At 53.9% G+C, this 21,381-nt stretch overlaps 2 protein-coding genes across 11 annotated transcripts; one reads left to right on the top strand and one right to left on the bottom strand.

Annotated features, from left to right (window-relative positions):
- Nucleotides 1-4,296: 4,296 nt before the first annotated feature.
- On the bottom strand, nt 4,297-6,706 carry Tigd5 (tigger transposable element derived 5). The gene has a single exon (XM_021217135.2). The coding sequence runs from the start codon at nt 6,679-6,681 to the stop codon at nt 4,753-4,755; it is 1,929 nt and encodes a 642-aa protein (XP_021072794.1). The 5' UTR covers nt 6,682-6,706; the 3' UTR covers nt 4,297-4,752.
- A 448-nt stretch (nt 6,707-7,154) lies between these two features.
- Nucleotides 7,155-21,349, top strand: Eef1d (eukaryotic translation elongation factor 1 delta). 10 transcript variants are annotated; one of them, XM_029548186.1, is made up of 11 exons: nt 7,165-7,225; nt 10,783-10,797; nt 12,852-13,951; nt 15,441-15,564; nt 15,941-16,012; nt 19,568-19,624; nt 19,932-20,031; nt 20,111-20,211; nt 20,375-20,599; nt 20,915-21,109; nt 21,245-21,348. In XM_029548186.1, exons 3-11 carry the CDS (start codon nt 12,852-12,854, stop codon nt 21,281-21,283), a joined length of 2,013 nt encoding a protein of 670 aa, XP_029404046.1. In that variant the 5' UTR covers nt 7,165-7,225; nt 10,783-10,797; the 3' UTR covers nt 21,284-21,348. The 10 variants fall into 10 exon arrangements, with proteins under 10 accessions (XP_029404047.1, XP_021072169.1, XP_029404046.1 ...); XM_021216508.2 differs by lacking the exon at nt 19,568-19,624 and having other exon boundaries at nt 7,167-7,225; XM_029548187.1 differs by lacking the exons at nt 10,783-10,797; nt 12,852-13,951 and having other exon boundaries at nt 7,155-7,225.
- The last annotated feature ends 32 nt before the right edge of the window (nt 21,350-21,381 follow it).

Below are 21,381 nucleotides of genomic sequence, written 5' to 3'. Positions count from 1 at the left end.
GTCACCCTCATCTTCCTGTTGTCCCACCTCTAAGGACCACGGGTCTCTGTCCATCATGCAATTGTTTTTCACTTCCTCTACACCTGGAAGCAGTATTCCCGTCTGCAGGCCTCCTTACCCCGAAGAGTGGCAATAAACCCTACTGACATAATTGGTAATGTCCGGTCTCCAGTGCCTGAAAGCTGGCCTGGATTTGGGGAGCAACAAAGTAGTCGTCTGCTAGCTACTGATCCTGGCCTGGAGCCCTGGCCCTCCTCTTGAATTTCCGTGGGACTTCTCAAAAGCCAGTGGTCATCCTCCTGAGGGTGAGGATGTGAGTGGCAGAGGAAGTGACATCACTTGCTGCAGAAGCTCCCTCCCTCTTCATGAACCCAGAGCCTTGGCCTATGGGAGGAAAGAGTCCCCAGAGGAAGCTGGGAAACCCACCTCCCCCCAGCAAGCGTGCCCTTCCACACTTGAGGAGCTACAACCGCGTGGCTCCTGTAGCAGAGGTAAGTCAAGGGGAAGAGCTGTTGGAGGTTTCAACGCTAGCTCGCTCTGGAAGGCCAGAGCCCTCCAGCTGGACACAGGCTGCTTCCTTACTGAACCTAAGCTGGCTCTGTGGCAGGTAGAGCTTGAGTCTCCAGAATTCTGACTTGGGTCAGGGGTCTGCCCTGGCAGGGTTTGACTCCATAGGATTTGAAAGGATATCAAAAAAAAAAAAAAAAAAGGATTTAATATTGTTTCCTGTACCAGCATGCCAGGAAAACCAGGACATAGAGGAAAGTGAGATGATGGGATTGAGGGCCAGGGCTCTGAGACCACTGCATAGGGAGAACCTGGTGTGGTTCTGGTCCTATCCCAGGTACCTTCTCTCCCAAGACAATCATCGCCACCCAGCTGCAGCCTCCTGAGATGAGGTGGAGGCGCCCATTACTGTGGCTTGGAGCAGCTCCCATGGTAGTGTCTGTTAGCTGAGTGACAGTAAGCGAGGTAGCCCTTATCCATGAAGCAGGACTAGTGAACGGTAGTTACAGACAGGCAGAGGCTGTCTCTTCCCCACTCTCACTATTCCACCGCCGCAGCCCTGTGTTCTCTCAGCCCCTTGCTTTGGATGCCCACTGCTTGGCCCATTCCAAGTGGGGAGCTCCTCTCAGCCAAGGGCTACCTGAACGGACTCTGGCATTGTCACTTGTCAGGAGGTCCATCCTGAGTCCCGTCCATGCCCCTATTTCCTCACTTATAAGAATTTATAGAAAAACAGCTCAGTTGTTGTGTTTGTACAAAGCGCTGAGAGAGCTGGCCAGGGATGAGGTGAGAAGACAGACCATACAGCCAGCAGAGGGCTCCACCTTCCCTGCTAGAGGGCCAGTCCCCTGTGTCATTCAGACACAAGGCAATCCGCTTCCCTGCAACAGGGCCTCTAAGCTATCCCCAGTCTAGGTAGGATAGAGCCCCAGGGTCTGGTATAGGGCACCCCCTTTGTGGAATCTCCTTGGGCAGCCCACCTGCCAAGACGGTCAGTGATGGTGGTGAACCAACAGTTGTTTGTCCCTGGGACCGGGGCTGGGAAGTGGAACACATCCCTTCATTGGGCGGTCTAGAGCACATTGTCTTAGGTTCACTGGTGGCAGCCTGTTGACTACTCAGAGGAGCAGCTTTGGGGCCATACAACTGTGACTATCATGAGGCCTCTTCCTGCTGTACGCTGCTTTCCGAGGTAAAAACTGGTAGGTGCTCATGGTGTTCTCTTTAATCACTATTGTCCCACTTTAATGCACTCCTCCAACCCCCATCCTATGGAGTGTTCCAGATGCAAGCATTAGACCCAGTCACAAAAATAAGACTAAAACAGGGAAGCTAAAATGAAGTCGACCTGTTTTATCTTTATTACACGTGGCCAGGTGAACTCAGCTGTGAGCAAGGTTGAGTGTCAGAGAGAGGGCCCTCCAATAGGACAGGAAGCCCACAAGCCCAAGGTCCTCTGGAGGACAGCTGCTGGCTGGTGCCAAGATGCCCTTGTGGATGCATTCAGAAGAGGCTAAGTTGTGGGCCAGGTCGCAGTTGGGCTTCCCACAGGCAATCCTAACTAGGGAGTGTAAAGGGCTCAACCTCCTACTGCTGGTGGCTCCAACAAAGCCCACGCTCCCCATCTTTCTGTGCTGGGTGCTTTCTCCAGACAATCTGTTGATGAATCCAAGGTAGAACCTAGCAGAACAGGCTGCCTGTACTTCCCAAGCTAAAGGATCACCACACTTTGGGGAACAGGCAGAGCTCTAGGGGCAAGTGAACTGGGGTTTCCTGTGTGATGCCTGGTACATAGTAGGTGGCAACGACTGCTGAAGAAGGGAGTTACAGTTTCAACCTCCTTATTAGTTCATGCAGCTCGGTGCCCACAGGGAGCCGTGGTACACCACCAATGGGAATACACACACACACACACACACACACACACACACACACACACACACACACACACACATACAGTGACAGTGTAAGGTTCTCCTGAGCGGCCATGAGCCCCTGTGGAGCCCCATCAGACACTGAGTACAGAAAGCTGAACTGCCATGGAGGCTGAGACCTCTGTGCACTGGGCTGTTGGGCACTGTAAGCCTCAGAGCTATAGGACTCCCTGCTGGGACATTTGTCAGACAACCTGGGCAAAGTAGCCTCTTCCACAACCAGGATGCAGCTACCTGAACCCCCGCCTATAGTATATAAAGAACACCGGAATGTTTCTAAGTGTACTTTTCTTTTTATAGTGCAGTTGTTTGAACCTAGGGCCTTTGGCATCCTAGGCAAGCACCCTACCACGGCACTACGTCCCTAGCCTGAGATGACACCTTTGAGCCTCCTCATGGGCATCTCCCTAACCCGGTTAATAATAGTACACGGACACAAACCTGACAGGAACCCTGTCACTCAGCCAGGCCGCGCTTGCTTGTTTATAAGGCAGCAGCAATATGAGATCATCACCTCCGGGGCCTCCTAGGCCTGGGTGAAAGGGGCTGGGACAGTTAGAGAGGCTGGTGAGAGGGGTCTTACTCCTGAGCCCTAGTTTCTGCCAACTCCTTTCTACCTGAGCCCAGGCCAGATAGAAACCTCTCCAAAAGAGCAGTACATGTAGCCTAGGCTGAAGAGCTACTAGAAGCTACCCAGCCTTGAGTGTACATCCAAGGCCCAGATCTGGCTCTGCAGATTTGAAAGCAGGGCTGTCAAAGCTGGATAGTAGCTCCTAACCTGGGTGCCTGGCTGACATGGAGGCTGCTGGTATAAACACATTAGACTTTTGAAAACCCAGCCAAGTAGCTAGTGCTGGAGACCCCTGCCAGCCACGATTGCCCAAGGTTCTCTAGGTCTTCATTGGGGAGGCTGGGTTCTTAGGTGGTCAGATGGTCCTTAGTGTGCATAGATAGGAGTCTGCTACCTGAGCCCCAGTTCCGTTGCTCCTTGCTTTCCCTCAGCTTTTGATATTTATGCAGATTTTTGACTGGGATGTAGTCGTGGCTCCAAGGAACTGTATTCTTGGGCCTCCATGGAAATCACTTTTGGATATGTCACTCAAGGCTCTGCCCATTGCCAAGCTGTTACGTCCCCTGCCTTTCTCCACTTCATGTTTGCAAGGCTCCGACTAGGAGACGTGAAGATGAGGAGAGAGGACCGGGACAAGGGCTCTGGACGGTATTCCTGCAAAGACAGTGGCTCTCCTTAAGACTCAGGTGCCTTAGCTCCAGACGGCCGGCAGTCATCTGAAGCCACAGCTGGACAGAGCAGCAGATCCAAAATGTGGACATTCCTTTGGGCCTTTTCTCCTTCAACCTGAGCTATGCAGCAATAGCTCCTGGAGAAGGCTGGTGCAGGAAGAGCCCATGGGGTTAGGGGTTGACTCTAAGGCACTGCAGAGTTCCCAGAGGTTGCAAAGGCTATGACTTGTTTCCAGGTAGGTCAGATTGCCCTGGAGCTAGACAAAGTGATTTGTGGTTTGTCCTGCCCATTGAGCCATTATGCCAACCTCATAAATAGAAGACCTATCCAGAATGGAGTTTTTAAAGGGGTGGGGTGGGGAGGGGGACTAAAAAAATCCAAGAAGAACAGAATTTGCTATACTCTGCTGCATCCAAAACCTCACCAGGCACTGGGCTTCCATTTCCCCGCTTCCCACTCTCTTGTGAGTGCACCGCCTCAGGCCAGGGACTGGATGGAGCCTAGCCTGGGCTTTGATCTAGCACCATAAGGACCTGCAGTTATCAGAGCAAGGGCAAGAGAGCCCCAGAGACCGCCTCACCCTGCCAGTCAGTGCTCATGGTTCCCCAGGAAGAGCATCTTTCCAAACAGGTTTAATGTGTTTTTAAAACAAAACCAAGAACCAAATGCTTCCCCACTGAGATGAGACCAGGTAGCACCAGGGGAGTCGATGAGTCAGCAGCAGCCTCAGGCAGTGCACACGGAGGCAGGTAGGTGTGTGTGTGTGTGTGTGTGCCCCATAGGGGCCAGAATGGAAGTACAGTCAACTGTTCTCCAGTAGGTGCTGTGCTTATGTGCCCACATGTGCCTACCTGGGGAAGAACATTTGCTTCTTTTAGCCACTTCCCCAGGACCCTGTGGATCATGGGGCAGTCCATCCTTTACTTATAGAACTCCTCCAAGCTGGGCTGGGCTTGCATCCCTGGACCTGTACAGTGGACTACCGGGGGAAAAAAGGTGGAAGATGGCAGACTGTATATGCCCCCTCTCTCCCAGTGCGGCAGGAAAAAGGCCACTGGGCCAAGGTAGTCACACACCATCACCGGAAGCTGCAGCTGAGGGGCCAATGCCCCCAAGCCTCCGTGCCATGGTAATGAGGGATCGTAGCTGCACAAGCCTCAGCGGCCCCACTTCTCTGGGATCCTGGCTCTCCAGCCACCTCAGAGCTGTCTCTAGTCCCCAGACAGCTTCCCCAGCAGTAGGTACTAACACTCCTCCTGGTTCTGTGGCCTCCACCTCCTCCTCTCCAGCCCCTACGCTAGAGGGCAGGCTAGCGGGGGATGGAGGAGCCGCGGGGGCCACCTCTTCTCTGCAGCCCTGGGGGAGGCCTCCATCATCATCCAGGTGTAGCCACTCGGCCACCTCTTCAGGTGCCAGGCGCTTGTAAGCCAGAGCTGCCAGATGTGTGAGGTCACTGAGCACCCTGCTGTGTTCGGCAGCCTCCTCTACCTGGTGGGCTGGCTGCTGCCCAGGCTCAAAGGCTGCTCGCAGACCCAGCAGCCAGCAGCGCTCTATGCTTCCTGCCTGGACCAAGTCCCAAGAGAGGCCGGCCAGGTACAGCATGTCCTTGAGAACGAAGCTTCTCATGAAGTCCAGAGGGGAGCCACTGGCACAAGACACAGCAAGCCTCAGGAGTTCACGTTTGTACAAATGTTTGAAGGCCGCCACTACGCCGTGCTCCAACGGTGCAGGGATGTGTGCTCGGCTGGTGCCCTTGGATAAGAAGAGCACTCGAACTGCACCATCAGGTGTTTGAAGTTCCTCTGGGGACCCAAGGAGCTCAGGTTGGCACTGCCTGGGAGTCTCCTCGCTCTCCTCCAGGGCAGGCATGCTAGTGGCCCAACTCGGACAGGGTGGATGGGCCACCAACAGCACAGCTTTCTGTTGCAGGCAGCTTCGGCGCAGGTAGCGCTTGACGCCAGGGACGAATTCCTCGAAGAACCAGCCCCGAAGAAGCGGGCGACTGAGCCAAGCATCCGGACTGTAGCGGTAGGAGGCCGGGAACTTGTCCTGGTTGTGGTGACGCAGGCTGGGTGGGTCCGGTAGCTGTCCGATGACTAGAGGTTTCAGCTTGTGGCTGCCCGTCAGGTTGGCGGCCAGCAGTACTGTCACTCGGTCGCTGCGCCAGCGTCGGCTGCACCCACCAGGCTCTCTGGAGTCCCCAGTGCCCGGAGTTGAGGCCTGCTCCGGAAGTAACCTCCAATAGAGACCAGTAACGTTAGCATTGTAGATCTGCTCGTCTTCATAGCCGCCCTCGGAGTCGGGTAGAGTGGCTGGCGCGCCGTCAGGTAGGAGACCTGCGCCCGGTGGCTGCGCGGGCTCCTCTTTGACAGGCGCGGGGCCTGCGACCGGTGGCTCAGCCTCACCATAGATGCGCTGGCTAGAGATGCCATGGCGCTTCTGCCAGCGCCAGAACCAGCCGTGGCTAGCCTTGAAGGTACACTCGGGGCCGTAGATCTGGCGAGCAAAGGCCTCAGCCTGCGCTTGGATAACTGGCCCAGACAGCGGCACACCGTGCTGGCGCAAGGTGAGGAACCATGAGTAGACGGCGCGGTCGATCTCCTCCTCGTTGGCCAGACGCATCTTCTTGCGCTGCGTGCCCACTTCTCCACCTAGCTGGTCCAAAAACCAGCGCAGCTTGGGCTCGTCCTTGAGCCAGCCGCGCAGAGTGCCGCCTGGCACGCCGAAGTCGCGGCACACGCTGGCCTGCCGCTCACCGCCCTTGACGCGCTCGATGGCTTGCAGCTTGTCTTTGATTGAGTAGGCCTTGCGGAAAGTCATCTTCACGGCCACCCGGGGCCGCGGCCCGGACGCTGGGGGCGGCGGCGGGCGCGCCGTGGAACCCGGACCGGGCGCCGGCGATCGCGGCGGCTCAGCAAGGCACCGTGGCGGGGGAAGACGAGCGCGATGAGGGACTGGGTGTAGGGCTGGGCCGGTCGGAGGGCTCGCGGGGTACATGGCGTCGGCGCCAGGGACCACCCGGGAAAGCGAGCCTGACACCCCGCGCGAGCCGCTCGGGGCGGGGTCGGGGGCGGGGCTGCCCGGGTCCCTCCCTTTTGTCTCGCCAGCCTTGCCTGCATGGGCCGGCAAGGCCCGCCCCTCCGCCTCGTGGCGCCTGCGCACAGTCTGGCCTTAGGCGCGTCACCAGCGCGTGCGCACAGCAGCTTCAATCCGTCCCGCCCTCGTCGGACGGGTCCACTCTTCGAGCTGAGAAGGGGTACAGCGTGTTGGGAGATCCGGTTCTCCGCTCCTAGCGACAACTCTTTAGGTGAAGTGCGGCTCTCGAGGTAGTTCTCGCCTTGCTTCTACCATGGTGGTTCCTGCATGCATCGCGATGCATGCTCTGAGGGGAAGGCAGCGCGTGCCCAGGGTTGGGACCCCCGCCGCGCCGTTCGTGGTCTGTGCCGCTGCGTTTTCCGGGAGCTGCGCGGTCGCCCTCCCTCTCCTTTGCAGTCCTGAGCTCGCAGTCCCAGCTTTTGGTTGCTGCGTCCTTGGCTGGCTTGTGAGTACCGCGGGCCCCGCCTCAAGGAGCGCACGTGCGGCAAAGGCCTGAAGGGCCCGGGCCCCGCGCCGTTAGGGTTGGCTCCGGTGGGTCGGTGCGGGCTGCGGGCGGGCGTCTGGGCCTGTGTGGAGGCGGGCCGCTGGCCACATGGTTGCCAGATTCCCGAGCTCTGCTTCAGGCTGGCCGCGCGGCGGCTCGGCTCAGCACGGCACGGCCCGGCCTTGAGTGACACGGTTGCCTGCGGTCGGTCGGGCTCAGGAACTTTGGGGGCCCAGCTCTTGCCAACGCCCTAGGTCTTTGCGGTTAAGCACCGAGGGCGTACGGAGCTCTAGGCATAGAGGGAGGTTGCTTCGGGTGCTGACTGGTGGAACTTATACGGTCCACGAACACAGGCTAGGAAAAGGGGCATGTGGTGTGGATTGGCTCAGAAGTAACTTACTGATTTGAATAAGATGATCTGGGCAGCTTTCTTGGGAAAGGGGCGTTGAAGGGTACGGTCGCCCCTTTTCTAATACGTGAGCACTCTCTCCGGGCATCATGGTTTTCTAGAGTGAACGGCTACCCTGCAGCAAAAGAACTCGGTGAAGCTAATGTTGGGGTGCTACTCCCAAGGATGCTTCTGAATTGGCCCTGTCACTTCGGGGATAACTGGGTCTTATCTCAGGCGGATTCTCGTGGATGAAGCAAAGGACGGATGTGACAGGACCATCGAGTGCCCCCTAAGCCAATCCCGTGGGGGCAACTGAGTCAAGAGGAAGAAGTCAAAGGGACAAGGAGGCCCCTTCCCAGGCTCTGTGATGGCCAGTTCATCATGAACCTTCTCTCGGACTGTGGGAGGAGAACTCAGCAGACAGTTGGAGAGTTGGCAGAGGGAACCATTTAGACTTGGTTGCCTGGGATTTGCTCTGCATGGCTTTCTGCCCTCTCGGGAGGAGGCTGCTGCAGGGTTGTCCGGGCATAGTACAGATGAAGCAGAAGTGCTTGAGAGGGTTTGATAGTCAGCAAGAGTGACACTTGGGGGATGCAGGTAGGAAATTCTTTCCTTGAACATTTCTTCTGAGCCAGGGATCTAAGATGCTGTGTGCTTGTTGAAGGTTGGAGTCATTGAAACATTCGCACGAAATACAGGTGCTGGAGCATGCTTTGGTCTCCAGCTCCACACATCGCTTGACTCAGCAGATTTGGGTGGTTCTACCAATCAGAGCTTTCGTTCTCCTTCCTGTGTCTAAGATGACACACAACCAACACCCCCACCCCCCCTTAAGTGTGAGATACTGTCCAGATATTATCAGGTGTAAAGGAAGAGCCGAGAAAGCAAGCTGTCTAGCAGAGTCCCAAGACCGGTTGCCAGGTCAAGGTACCCTCTGCTGGAACAGAAATAGAGCCAACAAACAATAGCATTTAGGGGTAAGGAGATTGGGGCTGCGTGGGTTTAGACTGGAGTGACAGCATTAGCATCTGGGTCTCTGAGTGGGCAGACAGCTCAGGCCAGTGGTTTTTTTTTTTTTTTTTTAATATTTATTTATTATATTTAAGTACACTGTTGCTGTCTTCAGACACTCCAGAAGAGGGCGCCAGATTTCATTACAGGTGGTTGTGAGCCACCATGTGGTTGCTGGGATTTGAACTCAGGACCTTTGCAAGAGCAGTCAGTGCTCTTAACCACTGAGCCATCTCTCCAGCCCAGGCCAGTGTTTCTGAGTAGGACTGGGATATTCCAGAGGCAGAAAAGCAGGGTGGGAGCTTGAAGAGGAGAATCTACTAACCCATGGGGAAAAAAAGACCAAGATACCACTCCTGTGCCAACATAAGCTGCAGTGTGGCTCTCCCAGTGCGTGGCTGTTGTGACTAAAAAGCTCGTGAGTCCTCTTTGTATTCCGAGTGCTACCAGCTGCCCCTTTGAACACCAGACACATAAAAAGCCCCCCGTGGGCAGCAGCTGTTCACAGACTCAGGCCAGGTGAGCCCAGAGGATGTTGCTATGAGCGTGAAGGGATGCAAGTTGAACTTTGTGGCAGACCCGTTCCCTACCTACCTTGCTCATGTCTACTGTTGAGGACAGACAGTACTGGGAGCCCATCACCGTCAAGACTGAGGGAGGTGACATGCTACCTCCGAATGTCCAGAGGACAGAAGGTATGGGCTCAGGGCTCAGAAAGCCAGCTTTTCTGTGGACTTTTTTATTCCTGGCCCACGGAATCCTCCAGATGTTTGCTACTTTGATTGGGCACAGCTGTGACATAACCTATCTCATCTTCCTCGGGGTCCAGTTCCCAAGCCAGAAGTACCCTTGACAGAGGCTTCTGCCTGGCCCAGATTGGTAGGAGTTGTGAGAGTCCGGAACACCTGTGCGCTTCTTTACAGAGCAGTGGTAACTCAGCCCTCAGAGGCTGCAGTTAGCTAGTACAAGCTTCTTGTGAGTGGAGGAGGCTAGGTCTGGGTGCTGGGCTACATGGCCACGCCTGGCTGTGTTGTAGCTCAGGACCTAAGACCCATCAGGCCTTGTCTGACACTTGAGCTGCCTGCACTGCCCCCAGGGTCCCCAGAGCTCAGGCATGAGTTTGGTAGCTGACCAGGTCCTTAGGTCTTGTATCATGTAGTCCAGCCTATGACTGGGAGCAGGGCGAGGCCTGTTTAGGCCACTTCTCTCTAGGTCCTTTGATACGCTGAGCCTGCTTGTCTGGAAGCTTGCTTTCTCTCTGGTACTTCAGTCTCTTCAGCATGTTCCTGCTATTGCCTAGATTAAAGCCTCAGGAAGAAGGTGGCCAGCCCTGTGTAGGGATGTGGGGACAGACAAGCTTGCCCTGTGGGGGTTTGAGACACTCACTGCTACTTGTTTCCAGACTGGCTTTTCCTGGACAGCTGCAGGTTTGCATGTGTGTATGTGTATGTGTGTCATCCAGGGAAGCCATGGAGTTCAGGTGTGCCAAAGTCTGGGTGCAAACTGGCTAAAGTTCTCAGCCTGTTGTGTATCTGTGGGGAAAGCAGGCTGGGGAAGGAAGACCTTGTCTCTCCCTTGGGAGCCTTTGCTGCTTGTACTACTACTACCAATGTCTTAGGACGGCACCCCTGTCTACTTGGTCTCTGTCCCCAACACAGAGGTGGTATCATTCAGCGTGGGCCCTGGTGGCAGCAGAGACCCACAGCTTGGAGCTGTGTGGACCTGAAGCACTTGGTCCCAAAGCCCTGTCAGTGAAGGAGAGAGGCTGGGTTTCTTTCACAGCTAAGGGAGCACCTGTAGGTGCGAGCTCACCTTGATGCAGATGGGAGCTTAGAAGAGGGTGGGAGCAGGCAGCTTCGTGGTGGTTTCTGCTTGTCTCTTAGATAATAGGAACCCTGAGAGCTAAATATCAAGGGCTAATGGAAGGGTGCTGCCTCTCAAGTTGGAGGACTTAGGCAGCCACCTGGGATTTGGTGGTGATATATACTACCATTTAATCTTGTGTTGCCATGCCATCTTGACAAGCAGTTTCTAAAAGGCTGCCCAAGCTGCTGTCTGGCATGGGTGGCCTTTCCCACCGCTCTAACCTTGCTGCTTTTCCTTCATGCTGTCCTAGGAGGCCAAAGCAAAAGTAAGTACGCCCGCATAGCGCCCTGTATCTCCCCTTCACCTGAGCCAAGGAGCCCCCAGCCATCGCCTTGCCTTCGGGAGGCATACCTGTGCAGAGTTGAGCTTGCTGGAACAGGGCGGTGGTGTGGTTAGCTTGTTCTAGTGGCAAGTGGGTAGCTCTGTGGCCCTGGCATCAAGCAGGTCAGCACTTAACACTCTCTGCCCTATGGAGAAGCTGTGTCCTGAGGAAGTACCTAGTTTCTGTGACCCTGTCCCGCCCCGAAGTGGGGTTGGGTGGGAAGCATTGTAAGCAGCTACAGGAGGGTTCCTAGTCATAAGTTGGGGGGCAGGTTAGTGGGCATTGCTGAAGGGAGTGGGGATAAACCTAGACCTGTAATAAGTACTCCGTGAGAACAGCAGCCTCGGAGACTGAGCCGGTCATGCCCTGCTGTGATGGCATATACTGCCCCTTGGTGACAGTGGGTGATGTCACAATGCTCTGCCTCCTGGAATTCCCCCTCTGCCCCTGTCCCTGCCCCTGCTACTTGGCCTTGGTAAGTGAGGGGGTGGCCTAGAGACCTCTCTACATTGGGCCTCTGTGGCTCCTGGTCCCTGCTCCTCACAGTGAGAGAGCTTGGGTGGATTGCACTAAGAACTTTAGCTCTCACTTAGAGGTAGACTTCTGGGTAAGACAGGAAGAGTTTTCTGAGGTCCTCCACATAGGTGAGGTTTAGCTGACACTCTTCAGTCACCTGCTTTGTCGGGTGTATTAGGGAAAGGCCCTACCTAGACAGTGATGTGAAGGGTTGCTGTCCAACTGAATGGTATCCTCACTTTGTGGATGCCCAGCAGATGACCCGAGAGGTGCCACAGAAGAGGCATGAGAGCAGCAGCACCTGTACCCTTAGTCCTCAAACATTAGATGAGTCCAGACTACAAGAATCTTGATAGGGTTACCCTTGTAGGGCAAGGCAGCTCTGAGAACGCTTACCTGCGGCCTTCCGGGCTGGCTTGTAGAGCCTGGAGCCTGTCTGGCTTCAGGAGAAGCAAAGGCATGTCCTGCCTAGGTGACTTGCTGCTGAGGGAGCAGAAAGGCATGTAGCCCTTTAGGTAACACCATGTCTAGGGAGGAAGCAGAGGGTCCTGAGGCAAGAGTCTTGTCCACTGGTTACAGTAGCAAGTGAGATAGTGTCCTGATACCGAGGGTCCCGTGATGACCCTTTGGTTTAGATGGATCCGGAGTTGTAGTCTGGCCGCCTAATGAGGTAGTGTCACCTTCAGTTTGATTAAGGATCTCGGGTGGTGGGTGGTGACAGGCATGCCGTCTCTGCTGCTGACATAGAGCCCCTTTCTCAGACTCTTTACTTCTGGAAGGGGACACTGGTCTGTGTAGCATAGTTGTATGGCCAAGGTAGATGCAGATGACTTCCCAGGATGCCCTGCTTGCTGGTGCTCCATCCACCAGGGCGGTTACAAGTCGTCAGAGAACTAGAAACATCAGCCACCTCGAGGAGGTGCCAGGCTCCACATACACCAAACACAGCCAGGCTGAGTTTGATTTCACATAAGCCATGAGTAATCTCTTGCTATAAGTGAACATGGAACATCTCATAGGATGTGTTTGTACTAAAACAAAACAAAGAAGCAAAGCCGCAAAACCTCTACTGCGTATTTCTATTAAAGTCCATTGTTAATGCGGACAGCTGTTCGTTTTATCTGGCACCCTAGCTGGGGGCCCCTTAAGGAAAGGTGCCTGGTGAGTTTGGAGGTGTTTAGATCCCTTTCTGAAGCTATTGGGCATATTTGATAGCATAGGCAAGATTTATAGTACTAAGGTGTGGATGTGTGCATATATTTATAAGCTGCTTTTGACTCACAAAAAGTCCCTTGTGTGGATTTGACTTTTGTGCCCTTGCATGTCATCTGATGAAGGCCCTTTGGTGGCTTGCCCTTTTTCCTTTCCCCAGGCCCCCCTGCCCACCTTTGCCTGCTCTACTGAGGCGGGCAAGGGAGGCGGGTGCCTCTACTGTGTTGCAACTGCCTTCTTGTGCTTGCTTTTTAATGCTGCGCCCGAAGATGAGGAGTGGGAAGGCCTCTTGTGCGCTGGAGACCGTCTGGGAGGACAGGCACAAGTATGAGGGAGCCGAGCAGCGCTTCCACGAGCAGGAGGCCACACAAGCCGCCGCCACCTCTGTCCAGCAGCTCCTGGACGAAGTGCCAGCTGTGAACGGGCCCAGCCAGGAGGACACAGAGGACGCTGACGAGGCAGAGGCCCCAAACACCAGCAGCAGGAGTGATCCCGGGAAGAGCCACGAGTGCAAGAAGCCGATACAGAAAAAGAGGAAGCGCTCCCCGAAAAGTTGGCTTGGCCAGGCGGACCTGGCCCTCGTGGGCCTCTCGGCTGACCACGTATGGTTGGACAAGCCACTCTTCGACCAGGCAGAAAGCTCCTATCGCCAGAGGCTGGCAGATGTAGCTGCTCAGGCAGCCCTGCCGCCTGCTCTGGCCCCTCAGGGGCCCTGTACACATGGAAGCCATGTGGCATGCCACCATGTGACCTGGGGGGTCTGGGTCAACAAGTCTTGCTTTGATCAAGCCGAGCGGGCTTTTGTGGAGTGGTCTCAGTCCTTGCTGCTGGCTGCAGAGGGGAGCCGTAGGCAGGGGACTCCTGACACAGGCCAGCAGGCTGTCACTCCTGACCTGGCCTTGGCCTGCCAGCCTTGCCCACCAGCCAATGGCCAGCCTCCTCTGGGCAGCCTGCAGGCACTGGTGCGGGAGGTGTGGCTGGAGAAGCCCCAGTACGATGCTGCTGAGAGGGGCTTCTACGAGGCCCTGTTTGATGGTCACCCCCCAGGGAAAGTGCGCCTGCAAGAGCGAGCCAGTCAGGCAGAGGGTACCCGGAGGGGCCGCCGAGACCGTCGGAGCCGCAATAACGTAGGAAACAAGCGAGCTGGGTCAAAACGGGCCGACGGGGAGGCTGCTCCCTCCTTGCCCTACTGGTACTTCCTACACAAGGACGCAGAGGCCCCCTGGCTCAGCAAGCCTACCTACGACAGCGCTGAGTGTCGCCACCATGCCGCTGAGGCCCTGCGCATAGCCTGGCGCCTAGAAGCTGCCTCCCTGGCTCACCGACCCACGCCCCGTTCTGGCCCATCCGTGTCCAGCCTGAGACCCAAGTAGGAGAAATATGGCCGCAGGTGTTGGGATGGACTTAGGCTACAAAAATAGAGACAGCTGTCTCTAGGCTGGGGTCCCTCATACTCCTCTGTGTAGGGTTAGCGTGAGCACCATTAGTGCTCGCTCTGTCCTTGAAGGTTATGGGATTCTGAGTTGTGTTGGTGGGGAAAGGGGACAAAGGGCACGGCACAGAAGACATTATCTGCGGGGCGAGTGGGAAATCCTGTAGCTGGGTCTCTGGTATCTGATGGCTCTTGATACTCATAGCCAAGGTATATGCCTATTGAGGTAGGATGGGCCTTAGATCCAAGAGCACATGTCTGATATGGCAGCCTCTGAAGGGTGCTTGTCCTTTTTTGGCCTCCCTATGGGGAAAGAAACCTGTCTAGCTCCCAGCCTCCAAGGGCTCTTGGCTCCAACACAGGTAGAATCCTAAGATTAGTCTCTGAAGGCCAAGGAATGGTTGACTATATGGCCATGGGAGGTGGTCTCTTAAGCAGATAGGTGTAATGAATAAACACAGAAGGGACAGAAGTGGTTCGAGAAGGAAGTAGAGGGTCCCAGGTCTCCTGAGAAGTGACACCACTCTGGGCGGTGAGGGAGGAATCAGAAGGGCCCAGAGGTCCTGTCTGCCACCTACCCACCCTGTGTTCACCAATGTGTCCTGGGGAAGGGAAGCAGTGTCAGGCCTGTAAGACACTTAGAATGGGCTGGTGGTGGCCTGAGGTCTTCCACGCAGAAAATTGGCAGAGTGAGATGGGGTGGGCTCTGGGGACATTTGCATACCCTAGCTCCCATACTGGGTTTAGGAGCTGCATGGTGGGGCATTGCTTGCAGAAGCAGTGAGCTGGACTCTTGTCTTGGTGTTCACAGAGCTTTTATTGTGTCCTTGATTTTTTTTTTTCTTTTAACCATCTTTATTAAAACAGATAAGTACTAAAAGTACTTAGATACAGAAAGAGAATGACAAACTGTTGCATACTGGGATAACAACATTTTTATGGAAAATGACTTTAGGGAACAAAGTGGGCTTGCTCATTTACAAATCTGATTGGCTAAAGGGTAGGTATGGCTGGCTGTTGGCCTTCCAGCGGAGCTGCGTTTGTGCTCCAGCTGCTGGTGTGGGTTATAGTTGAATTGTATGGTTAGAAAACTCAGGGTCTGGAAAACTTGCCTAGGGATCACCCCTCACCCAGGCCCTGGTAGGGGAGCCCACTTTGGGTCGGAAGGGCTGTTGACTCTTCCTTCTGTGTGTGGAAGGGGTTCGGTGTTGAATTGAGAACTGTTTGTGGTCATCGAGCAGCAAGGTAGTTGATGACCTAAGCAGGACTGTGAGCTGACCCAGCATGTGATAGCCTCAGAGTTGCCTGGTTTTTGACGTCTGGCCTGTTGAGAGTGTTCAGGCTGGGGGGGCCTGAAACTTGTGGGGAAGGTGAAGCCAGACGTTGACCCTCACCATGCTGACCTAGCCACTCTCTCCCATCGCAGCAGAAGAATGGCTACAAACTTTCTAGTGCATGAGAAGGTCTGGTTTGACAAGTTTAAATATGACGATGCAGAAAGGAGATTCTACGAGCAGATGAATGGGCCTGTGACCTCTGGCTCCCGCCAGGTGAGGACTGTACTTGGAACGGGGTGGGCTAGAGACTTGTTAGGGCCAAGTGGCTCCTGGGGCGCTTCTGCTGCTGGCTCCTGATCTAACACATGTGCCACCTAGGGGCAACAAGCAGACAGGTGTCTCTGGGTGGTGTGTGGCCCTGGCCTCCATCCCCTTGTGCTTGTCACTGTCTTGGGAGCTTTCGTTCAGTATAATACACTCCTCCTCTTTGTAGTGCGATCTTGCTTTTTGAGTTGAGGATTCTTGGGGCTTTTTTTTTTCTGCGTGGGGCTTTTTTTTTTTTTTTTTTTTGGTGTGTGTGTTTTAAAAAAAAAATTTTTTTTTGAAAAACCAAAACAAAAAAGCCTGGTTCTTTCTGCACTGTCTGCAGGAGAATGGTGCCAGCGTGATCCTCCGAGACATTGCAAGAGCCAGAGAGAACATCCAGAAATCCTTGGCTGGAGTGAGTACCCGCGGCCCACGTACTCATGGGCTCATACTCGGCCAAACAGCATGTCTGATTGGTTTTTTTGGTTTTTTTTTTTTCCCCCCCTTTAAAAAAACAACAAAAACCTTTAGTACTGCTGACCATTTTGGCCTTTGGAGCAAGTTTGGGCACAAGGTGTGATGCTGTGCCCTTGGGATGTGAGTGCCAAAGCCTCCATGCCCACACCATCATGGAAAATGGTCTTGCTCTCTCCACTTTTCCATGTGTCTCATGTATACTGGAGCTCACTCTAGTTATTCTTCAGTGCCTGCCATGGGCTGCCTGGGCTAATCAGTGTCATTCTGCAGGGTGTGAATTGTTGCCACATGCCTTGGAAGTCTGTTCCTTCCTGCTTGCTCCCTTGCTGAAGTTGCATGCGCCTCCTATCCCTTAAACCACTCTATTCCTCTTGACTAGGTGGGGCCTTTGGAAAGAGGATAATTATTTGGTTCCGTATGCTAATCAGCATAATCGTGGACTAAGTCCTAGGGAGGGACCCTGTGGCCTGCAAGGCCAGATATGCTCCATCTGGACTCCTGATGAAGGTGTGCCCTTCAGATAGCAGGCAGATCTGCTCTGACTCCCTTACTCCAAAGAAGTCTGGACCTCACTCTGTTTGGAGTGGGCCATATGTACTGGAACAGCTTTTCTGATGGCTAATGGTCTACCACAACCTTACTGCTTAAGACTGCAAATTTAGCCGGGCGTGGTAGCACACGCCTTTAATCCCAGCACTTGGGAGGCAGAGGCAGGTGGATTTCTGAGTTCGAGGCCAGCCTGGTCTAGGACAGCCAAGGCTACACAGAGAAACCATGTCTCGAAAAACCAAAAAAAAACCAAAAACAAAAACAAAAAAACCCTGCAAATTTATCATCAAAATGATCCTGAAGGTCAGAAGTTGAAATAGGACCAAAGACCAGTGGAGTGTGTTCCTTCTGAGGTTCTGAGCATCTGCCTGTTTGCATTTCTTGGGCAGTGCATGTCCTTTGGCACTTCACCCTCTCAGCCTTTACTTACCCTGTGGCACCTGCATCCTACCCTGCATCCCACCATTACAAGGATTCTTGGGTCTGAACCAAGTTCAGGTTCTTGTTTTGTCTTCTAAACTGACCGTTTTTGAAAGCATGCTATGTAAGGCACCAGACTCATAGGCAGCAGGCACTCACTCCTATTCAAGGAAGGGAAATGTGGAAGGGGTTCCAGACAATTTCAGAATCCAGCCAGGCCTCCTGAGTGGCTCCTTGTGGGTCATTTGGCCGCTGGGGGACAGTTTTCACCAAATAGCACAGTTGAGGTTGGAGTTTTAACAACCTTCCTGCTTGTAAAAGAAAGAGATCTTTAGTCTTTAAGAAAATGTGGGGATTTTTTGTTTTAATATTTCTTCCTGACTCCCTTTTTTTTTGGTTTGTTTGTATGTTTAAATTAGTGGTGTTTTAGTTTACTACTAACATTTCAAGAACCTTGAAGATACACTTTGTCACAGAAGTCTGTGCCGTCGCAGGAGATTCCTCTGGGTATTTTTGGTCCCATCACATTTCTTGGCTTCTGTCAAGGTGGCTGTGGACGTTCATGTATGATAAACCTACTCTCTGACCTTCCACTCTTCCCAAGGCAGCCACGGCTGCCCTCCACATTTCGCTCTCCTGACTTTATCTTTTCCTTTGTACTCTATGAGGAACTGTATTAAAGAATTTCCTCCAGCCCTGGCTTCTTTCTGCTCCAGTTTTTTTTTTTTTTTTTTTTTTCATTTGTTTGTTTTTGTTTTTTCCCTCCCCGGAGTTTCTCTTCTCCCTCCCCTAAGTAGTAAAAAGAAAGCATGTTCCACCTTCCACATGTGGCTTAGGAGTATCAGCTTCCTGGCCAGGTGTATAGTCACAGCCCTGGGCAAAGCTAAGGCTAGAGGACCACCACACATTTGAGGTCTGCTGAAGATCTCACTGGAGACAGGGACTAAGCTCCCTACAGTGCTTCCTGCCTTTTAAGGTCTGTGCCCACTGCCCTCTTCACATTTGTCCCAGCAGCACCCCACACAGCTAGTGACTTAAACTGACACAGATCTGCCATCTTATAGTTCTGGGGGTCAGATCTTTAAAGGCATCTCATGGAGCAGAGCCAAGGTGTCCCACAGGGTCCTTCAGAAGGCTGAAGGAAATCTGCTCCATCTTTTTTACCTGTCTGGTGATCCCTGCCTCCCTTTGTCTGGTTCCTGCTGCTGTGCACAGAGCATCCAGAGCTCAGTCTTCATAACACTGCACCTTTAATGCAGTTTATCACGGGGTGGTGGCCTCCCAGCTGTAACATTATTTTCATTGCTACTTCATAACTGTCATACTACTGTTATGAATCTAATGTAAATCTTTGTTTTCTAATGGTCGTAGTTCTTCAATCCCATAAAGGGGTTGAGACCTACAGGTTGAGAATTACTGGTCTAGGGCCTTAGTTCATCTATTAATTCTGCCTTACTGTGTAAACTAACACTACAAGCTTTGGAGATTCAAGTACAGCCATTTCTAGGGCACTATTCTATAGGTAGTCAAAAAGTGAACAGTTTTTCTAAAAGGCTGTGCACACACCTGGCCCCTTCTTGGACCTACCTGACTTCTGTTCTCATCCTACCATTCCCAAGTCCAAACTCGTGATCTCTGTGGTTTGGGGTAAAAGATTTGTGCACTTGGCCAGGCACATTGAGTTCAGCGTCCCCACCCCTCACCCCCACCCCCAAAAGCTGGGTCAGGCTCTGCAGCCATTTCCTGTCTTGGCTCAGCTGCTCTGTCCTTTGCCAGGTCCTTTGTTTTGTCTGAGGCCTGCTGTAGAGTGGGAAAGCCCCCAGGGGCTTTGGAAACAGCCCTTGCTTTCCAGCCTAGCCTCCATTCACATATTCTAGTCGTTTTTGAACTGCATGGCCTTGCTTGCAGGGAAACTAAAGATACCTCCTGCTCTGCCAAATCATACTGTAAGGCTCTGTTGTTAAAGTAGCCGGCCATGGTGGCACAGTCCTTTAATCTCAGCACTCGGGAGGCAAATGCAGGCAGTTCTCTTGAGTTCAAGACCAGCCTGGTCTACAAGGAGTCCAGGACAGCCAGGGCTATCATTACACAGAGAAACCCTTGAAAAACCAAAACAAACAGGGTTGTGTTTACTGTCAGCCCAAATGCTGCCTTACTGGGTCACTGGGGTGAAGGGCCACGTAGCTCATGTTTGGCAAAGGCCTGTGCTTGCTGTCTGTCTGTTCCCTCTTGCTTCTGTGGAGTGGATTCTGCCTGGCAGGCACTGAGAGTGCTTGGCTGCCCCCAGAGGACATCCTAGCAGAGCCCTCTGGGCTAGGTAGGACTTGCATGTAACCTTCCTGCCTGTGAGTGGAGCTAACATCTGAGAGCATGAAGCAGAAGCCTGGGTGTCCTGCAAGGGGAGCCTGCCCTGTGCCTTCCTTCCTGAGCCTTCTGGGGCCAGCTCAGGAGCTGTCACAGGTGCTGGCACCACCTGCACACTCCTTCCTTCTAGCCCCTCAATTGCTTTCCCTCCTGTTTCTAGCTCAAGGTGATGCTGCCCAACTCCCCTGAGGCCTTGGGCCAGGCCACCCCTAGGACTGTAAGTCCTGTCCTGTTGCTTTCTCTGTTTGGCTCCCCTGTCCTATATGTTCTACTTGGCTGAGATGGTCACAGTGTACAGCCATTTGTGAAGACAGCAGGTCTTCACTGCTCACCCTAAGCAGGAAGGGTGGCTTGTGGTCCCTTACCTTCGTTTGTTGCTTCTCCAGCACATCCTTGACCAAGTACCACAGGGTACCCATTAAGACTGACTTTGAACTCAGTCTGGGCTCTGCTTCTGAGTGGCTGTAAGGGCGTCCTAGAAGCAGGCTAAAGGACTAAGAGCAGCTGCTGCTTCCTCCTTACAGAGCTCAGGCCCTGGAGCCTCCAGTGGACCTGGTGGAGACCACAGTGAGCTCATTGTGAGGATTACCAGTCTGGAAGTGGAGAACCAGAACCTTCGAGGCGGTGAGGGCTTGTGCCTGACAGGTGGGGCTCCAGCCCCAGCCCCAGCTATCTGACTGGTGTGTCTCTCTTGTGCCCACAGTGGTGCAAGATTTGCAGCAGGCCATTTCCAAGTTGGAGGCCCGGCTGAGCTCTCTGGAGAAGAGTTCACCTACTCCCCGAGCCACGGCCCCACAGACCCAAGTGAGTCTTCCCGCTTGGGAAGGAGCTTTGGACGTGTCCTGGCTTCTGTCCCAGGCAGTCTGAGATCTGAGACTGTCTCCCGGGGGCTGGCTTTCCTGCCGTTAGCTGGAGTTTAGAGGCTGGATGAGTCTCAGCCTTCCTCCTCCTCCCCCCTCTGTGGTAGCATGTCTCTCCTATGCGGCAAGTGGAGCCCCCAACCAAGAAGGGAGGAGCCACACCAGCAGAGGACGATGAGGACAATGACATCGACCTGTTCGGCAGTGATGAGGAAGAGGAAGATAAGGAGGCTGCCCGACTACGGGAGGAGAGGCTACGCCAGTACGCAGAGAAGAAGGCCAAGAAGCCCACACTGGTGGCCAAATCCTCCATCCTTTTGGATGTTAAACCTGTGAGTGGCGTGTAGACCTCTGGGAGGCTAGGAACAGAGCCTTACAGCTGGAGATGGAGGGTGGGGTGTTGAGTGGCTGGCCCATAGGCTCAGCCTCTGACACACCCTCCTGGGTCTTGGTGGACATTTAAAGATCTTGAATTAGAACAGAAATGTGGGGTGGGCCATGTAAACCTGGGATTGTTTCCAAGGGCTCTATAAAGAAACAAAAGTGTGTCCTGTAGTTTAGGGGGCTGTGGTTATTTCCCCTGGTGTTCTAGAGGTTTCTGAGATGGCTCACTCAGCCCCCCACCCCCACTCCACATTCTCTCACAGTGGGATGACGAGACTGACATGGCCCAGCTAGAGACTTGTGTGCGTTCCATCCAATTGGACGGGCTAGTTTGGGGGGCCTCCAAGCTCGTGCCTGTTGGCTATGGTATCCGGAAGCTGCAGATCCAGTGTGTGGTGGAGGATGACAAAGTGGGCACCGACTTGCTCGAGGAGGAGATCACCAAGTTTGAGGAGCATGTAAGTGGGCATGGGCACAGGGGTAGGGAGGTGGGCCTGGGATGCTGGCTCCTGCCACCCCACATCCACTGTGGAACATGACCCTGCCCTGGGCAGCAGCCTTGCAGCAGCAGCACCCTTTGTCTCCATCCACAGGTGCAGAGTGTCGACATCGCAGCTTTCAACAAGATCTGAACGTCTGAGAGTGTGTGGTTTCATGTGTGTGAGAACCTGCTGAGATTAAAGACTGAGACTCTGCACTCTGGCTCTTGTGTTACTTGGTGTGCAGCGCT

The sequence above is a fragment of the Mus pahari genome, chromosome 17 (assembly GCF_900095145.1).
Source record: "Mus pahari chromosome 17, PAHARI_EIJ_v1.1, whole genome shotgun sequence".
Taxonomy (NCBI): Eukaryota; Metazoa; Chordata; class Mammalia; order Rodentia; family Muridae; genus Mus; species Mus pahari.
Note: the sequence above shows the minus strand (reverse complement) of the source record. Positions and strands in the feature narration are given on the sequence as shown.

Coding starts and splice junctions, on each gene's coding strand:
- Tigd5 (XM_021217135.2), bottom strand. CDS start 6,681: ATGTACCCCGCGAGCCCTCCGACCGGCCCAGCCCTACACCCAGTCCCT.
- Eef1d (XM_029548181.1), top strand. CDS start 12,702: ATGAAGGCCCTTTGGTGGCTTGCCCTTTTTCCTTTCCCCAGGCCCCCC. Junction 20,032..20,110: donor GAACCAGAACCTTCGAGGCG/GTGAGGGCTTGT, acceptor TTGTGCCCACAG/TGGTGCAAGATTTGCAGCAG. Junction 21,110..21,244: donor TCACCAAGTTTGAGGAGCAT/GTAAGTGGGCAT, acceptor CTCCATCCACAG/GTGCAGAGTGTCGACATCGC.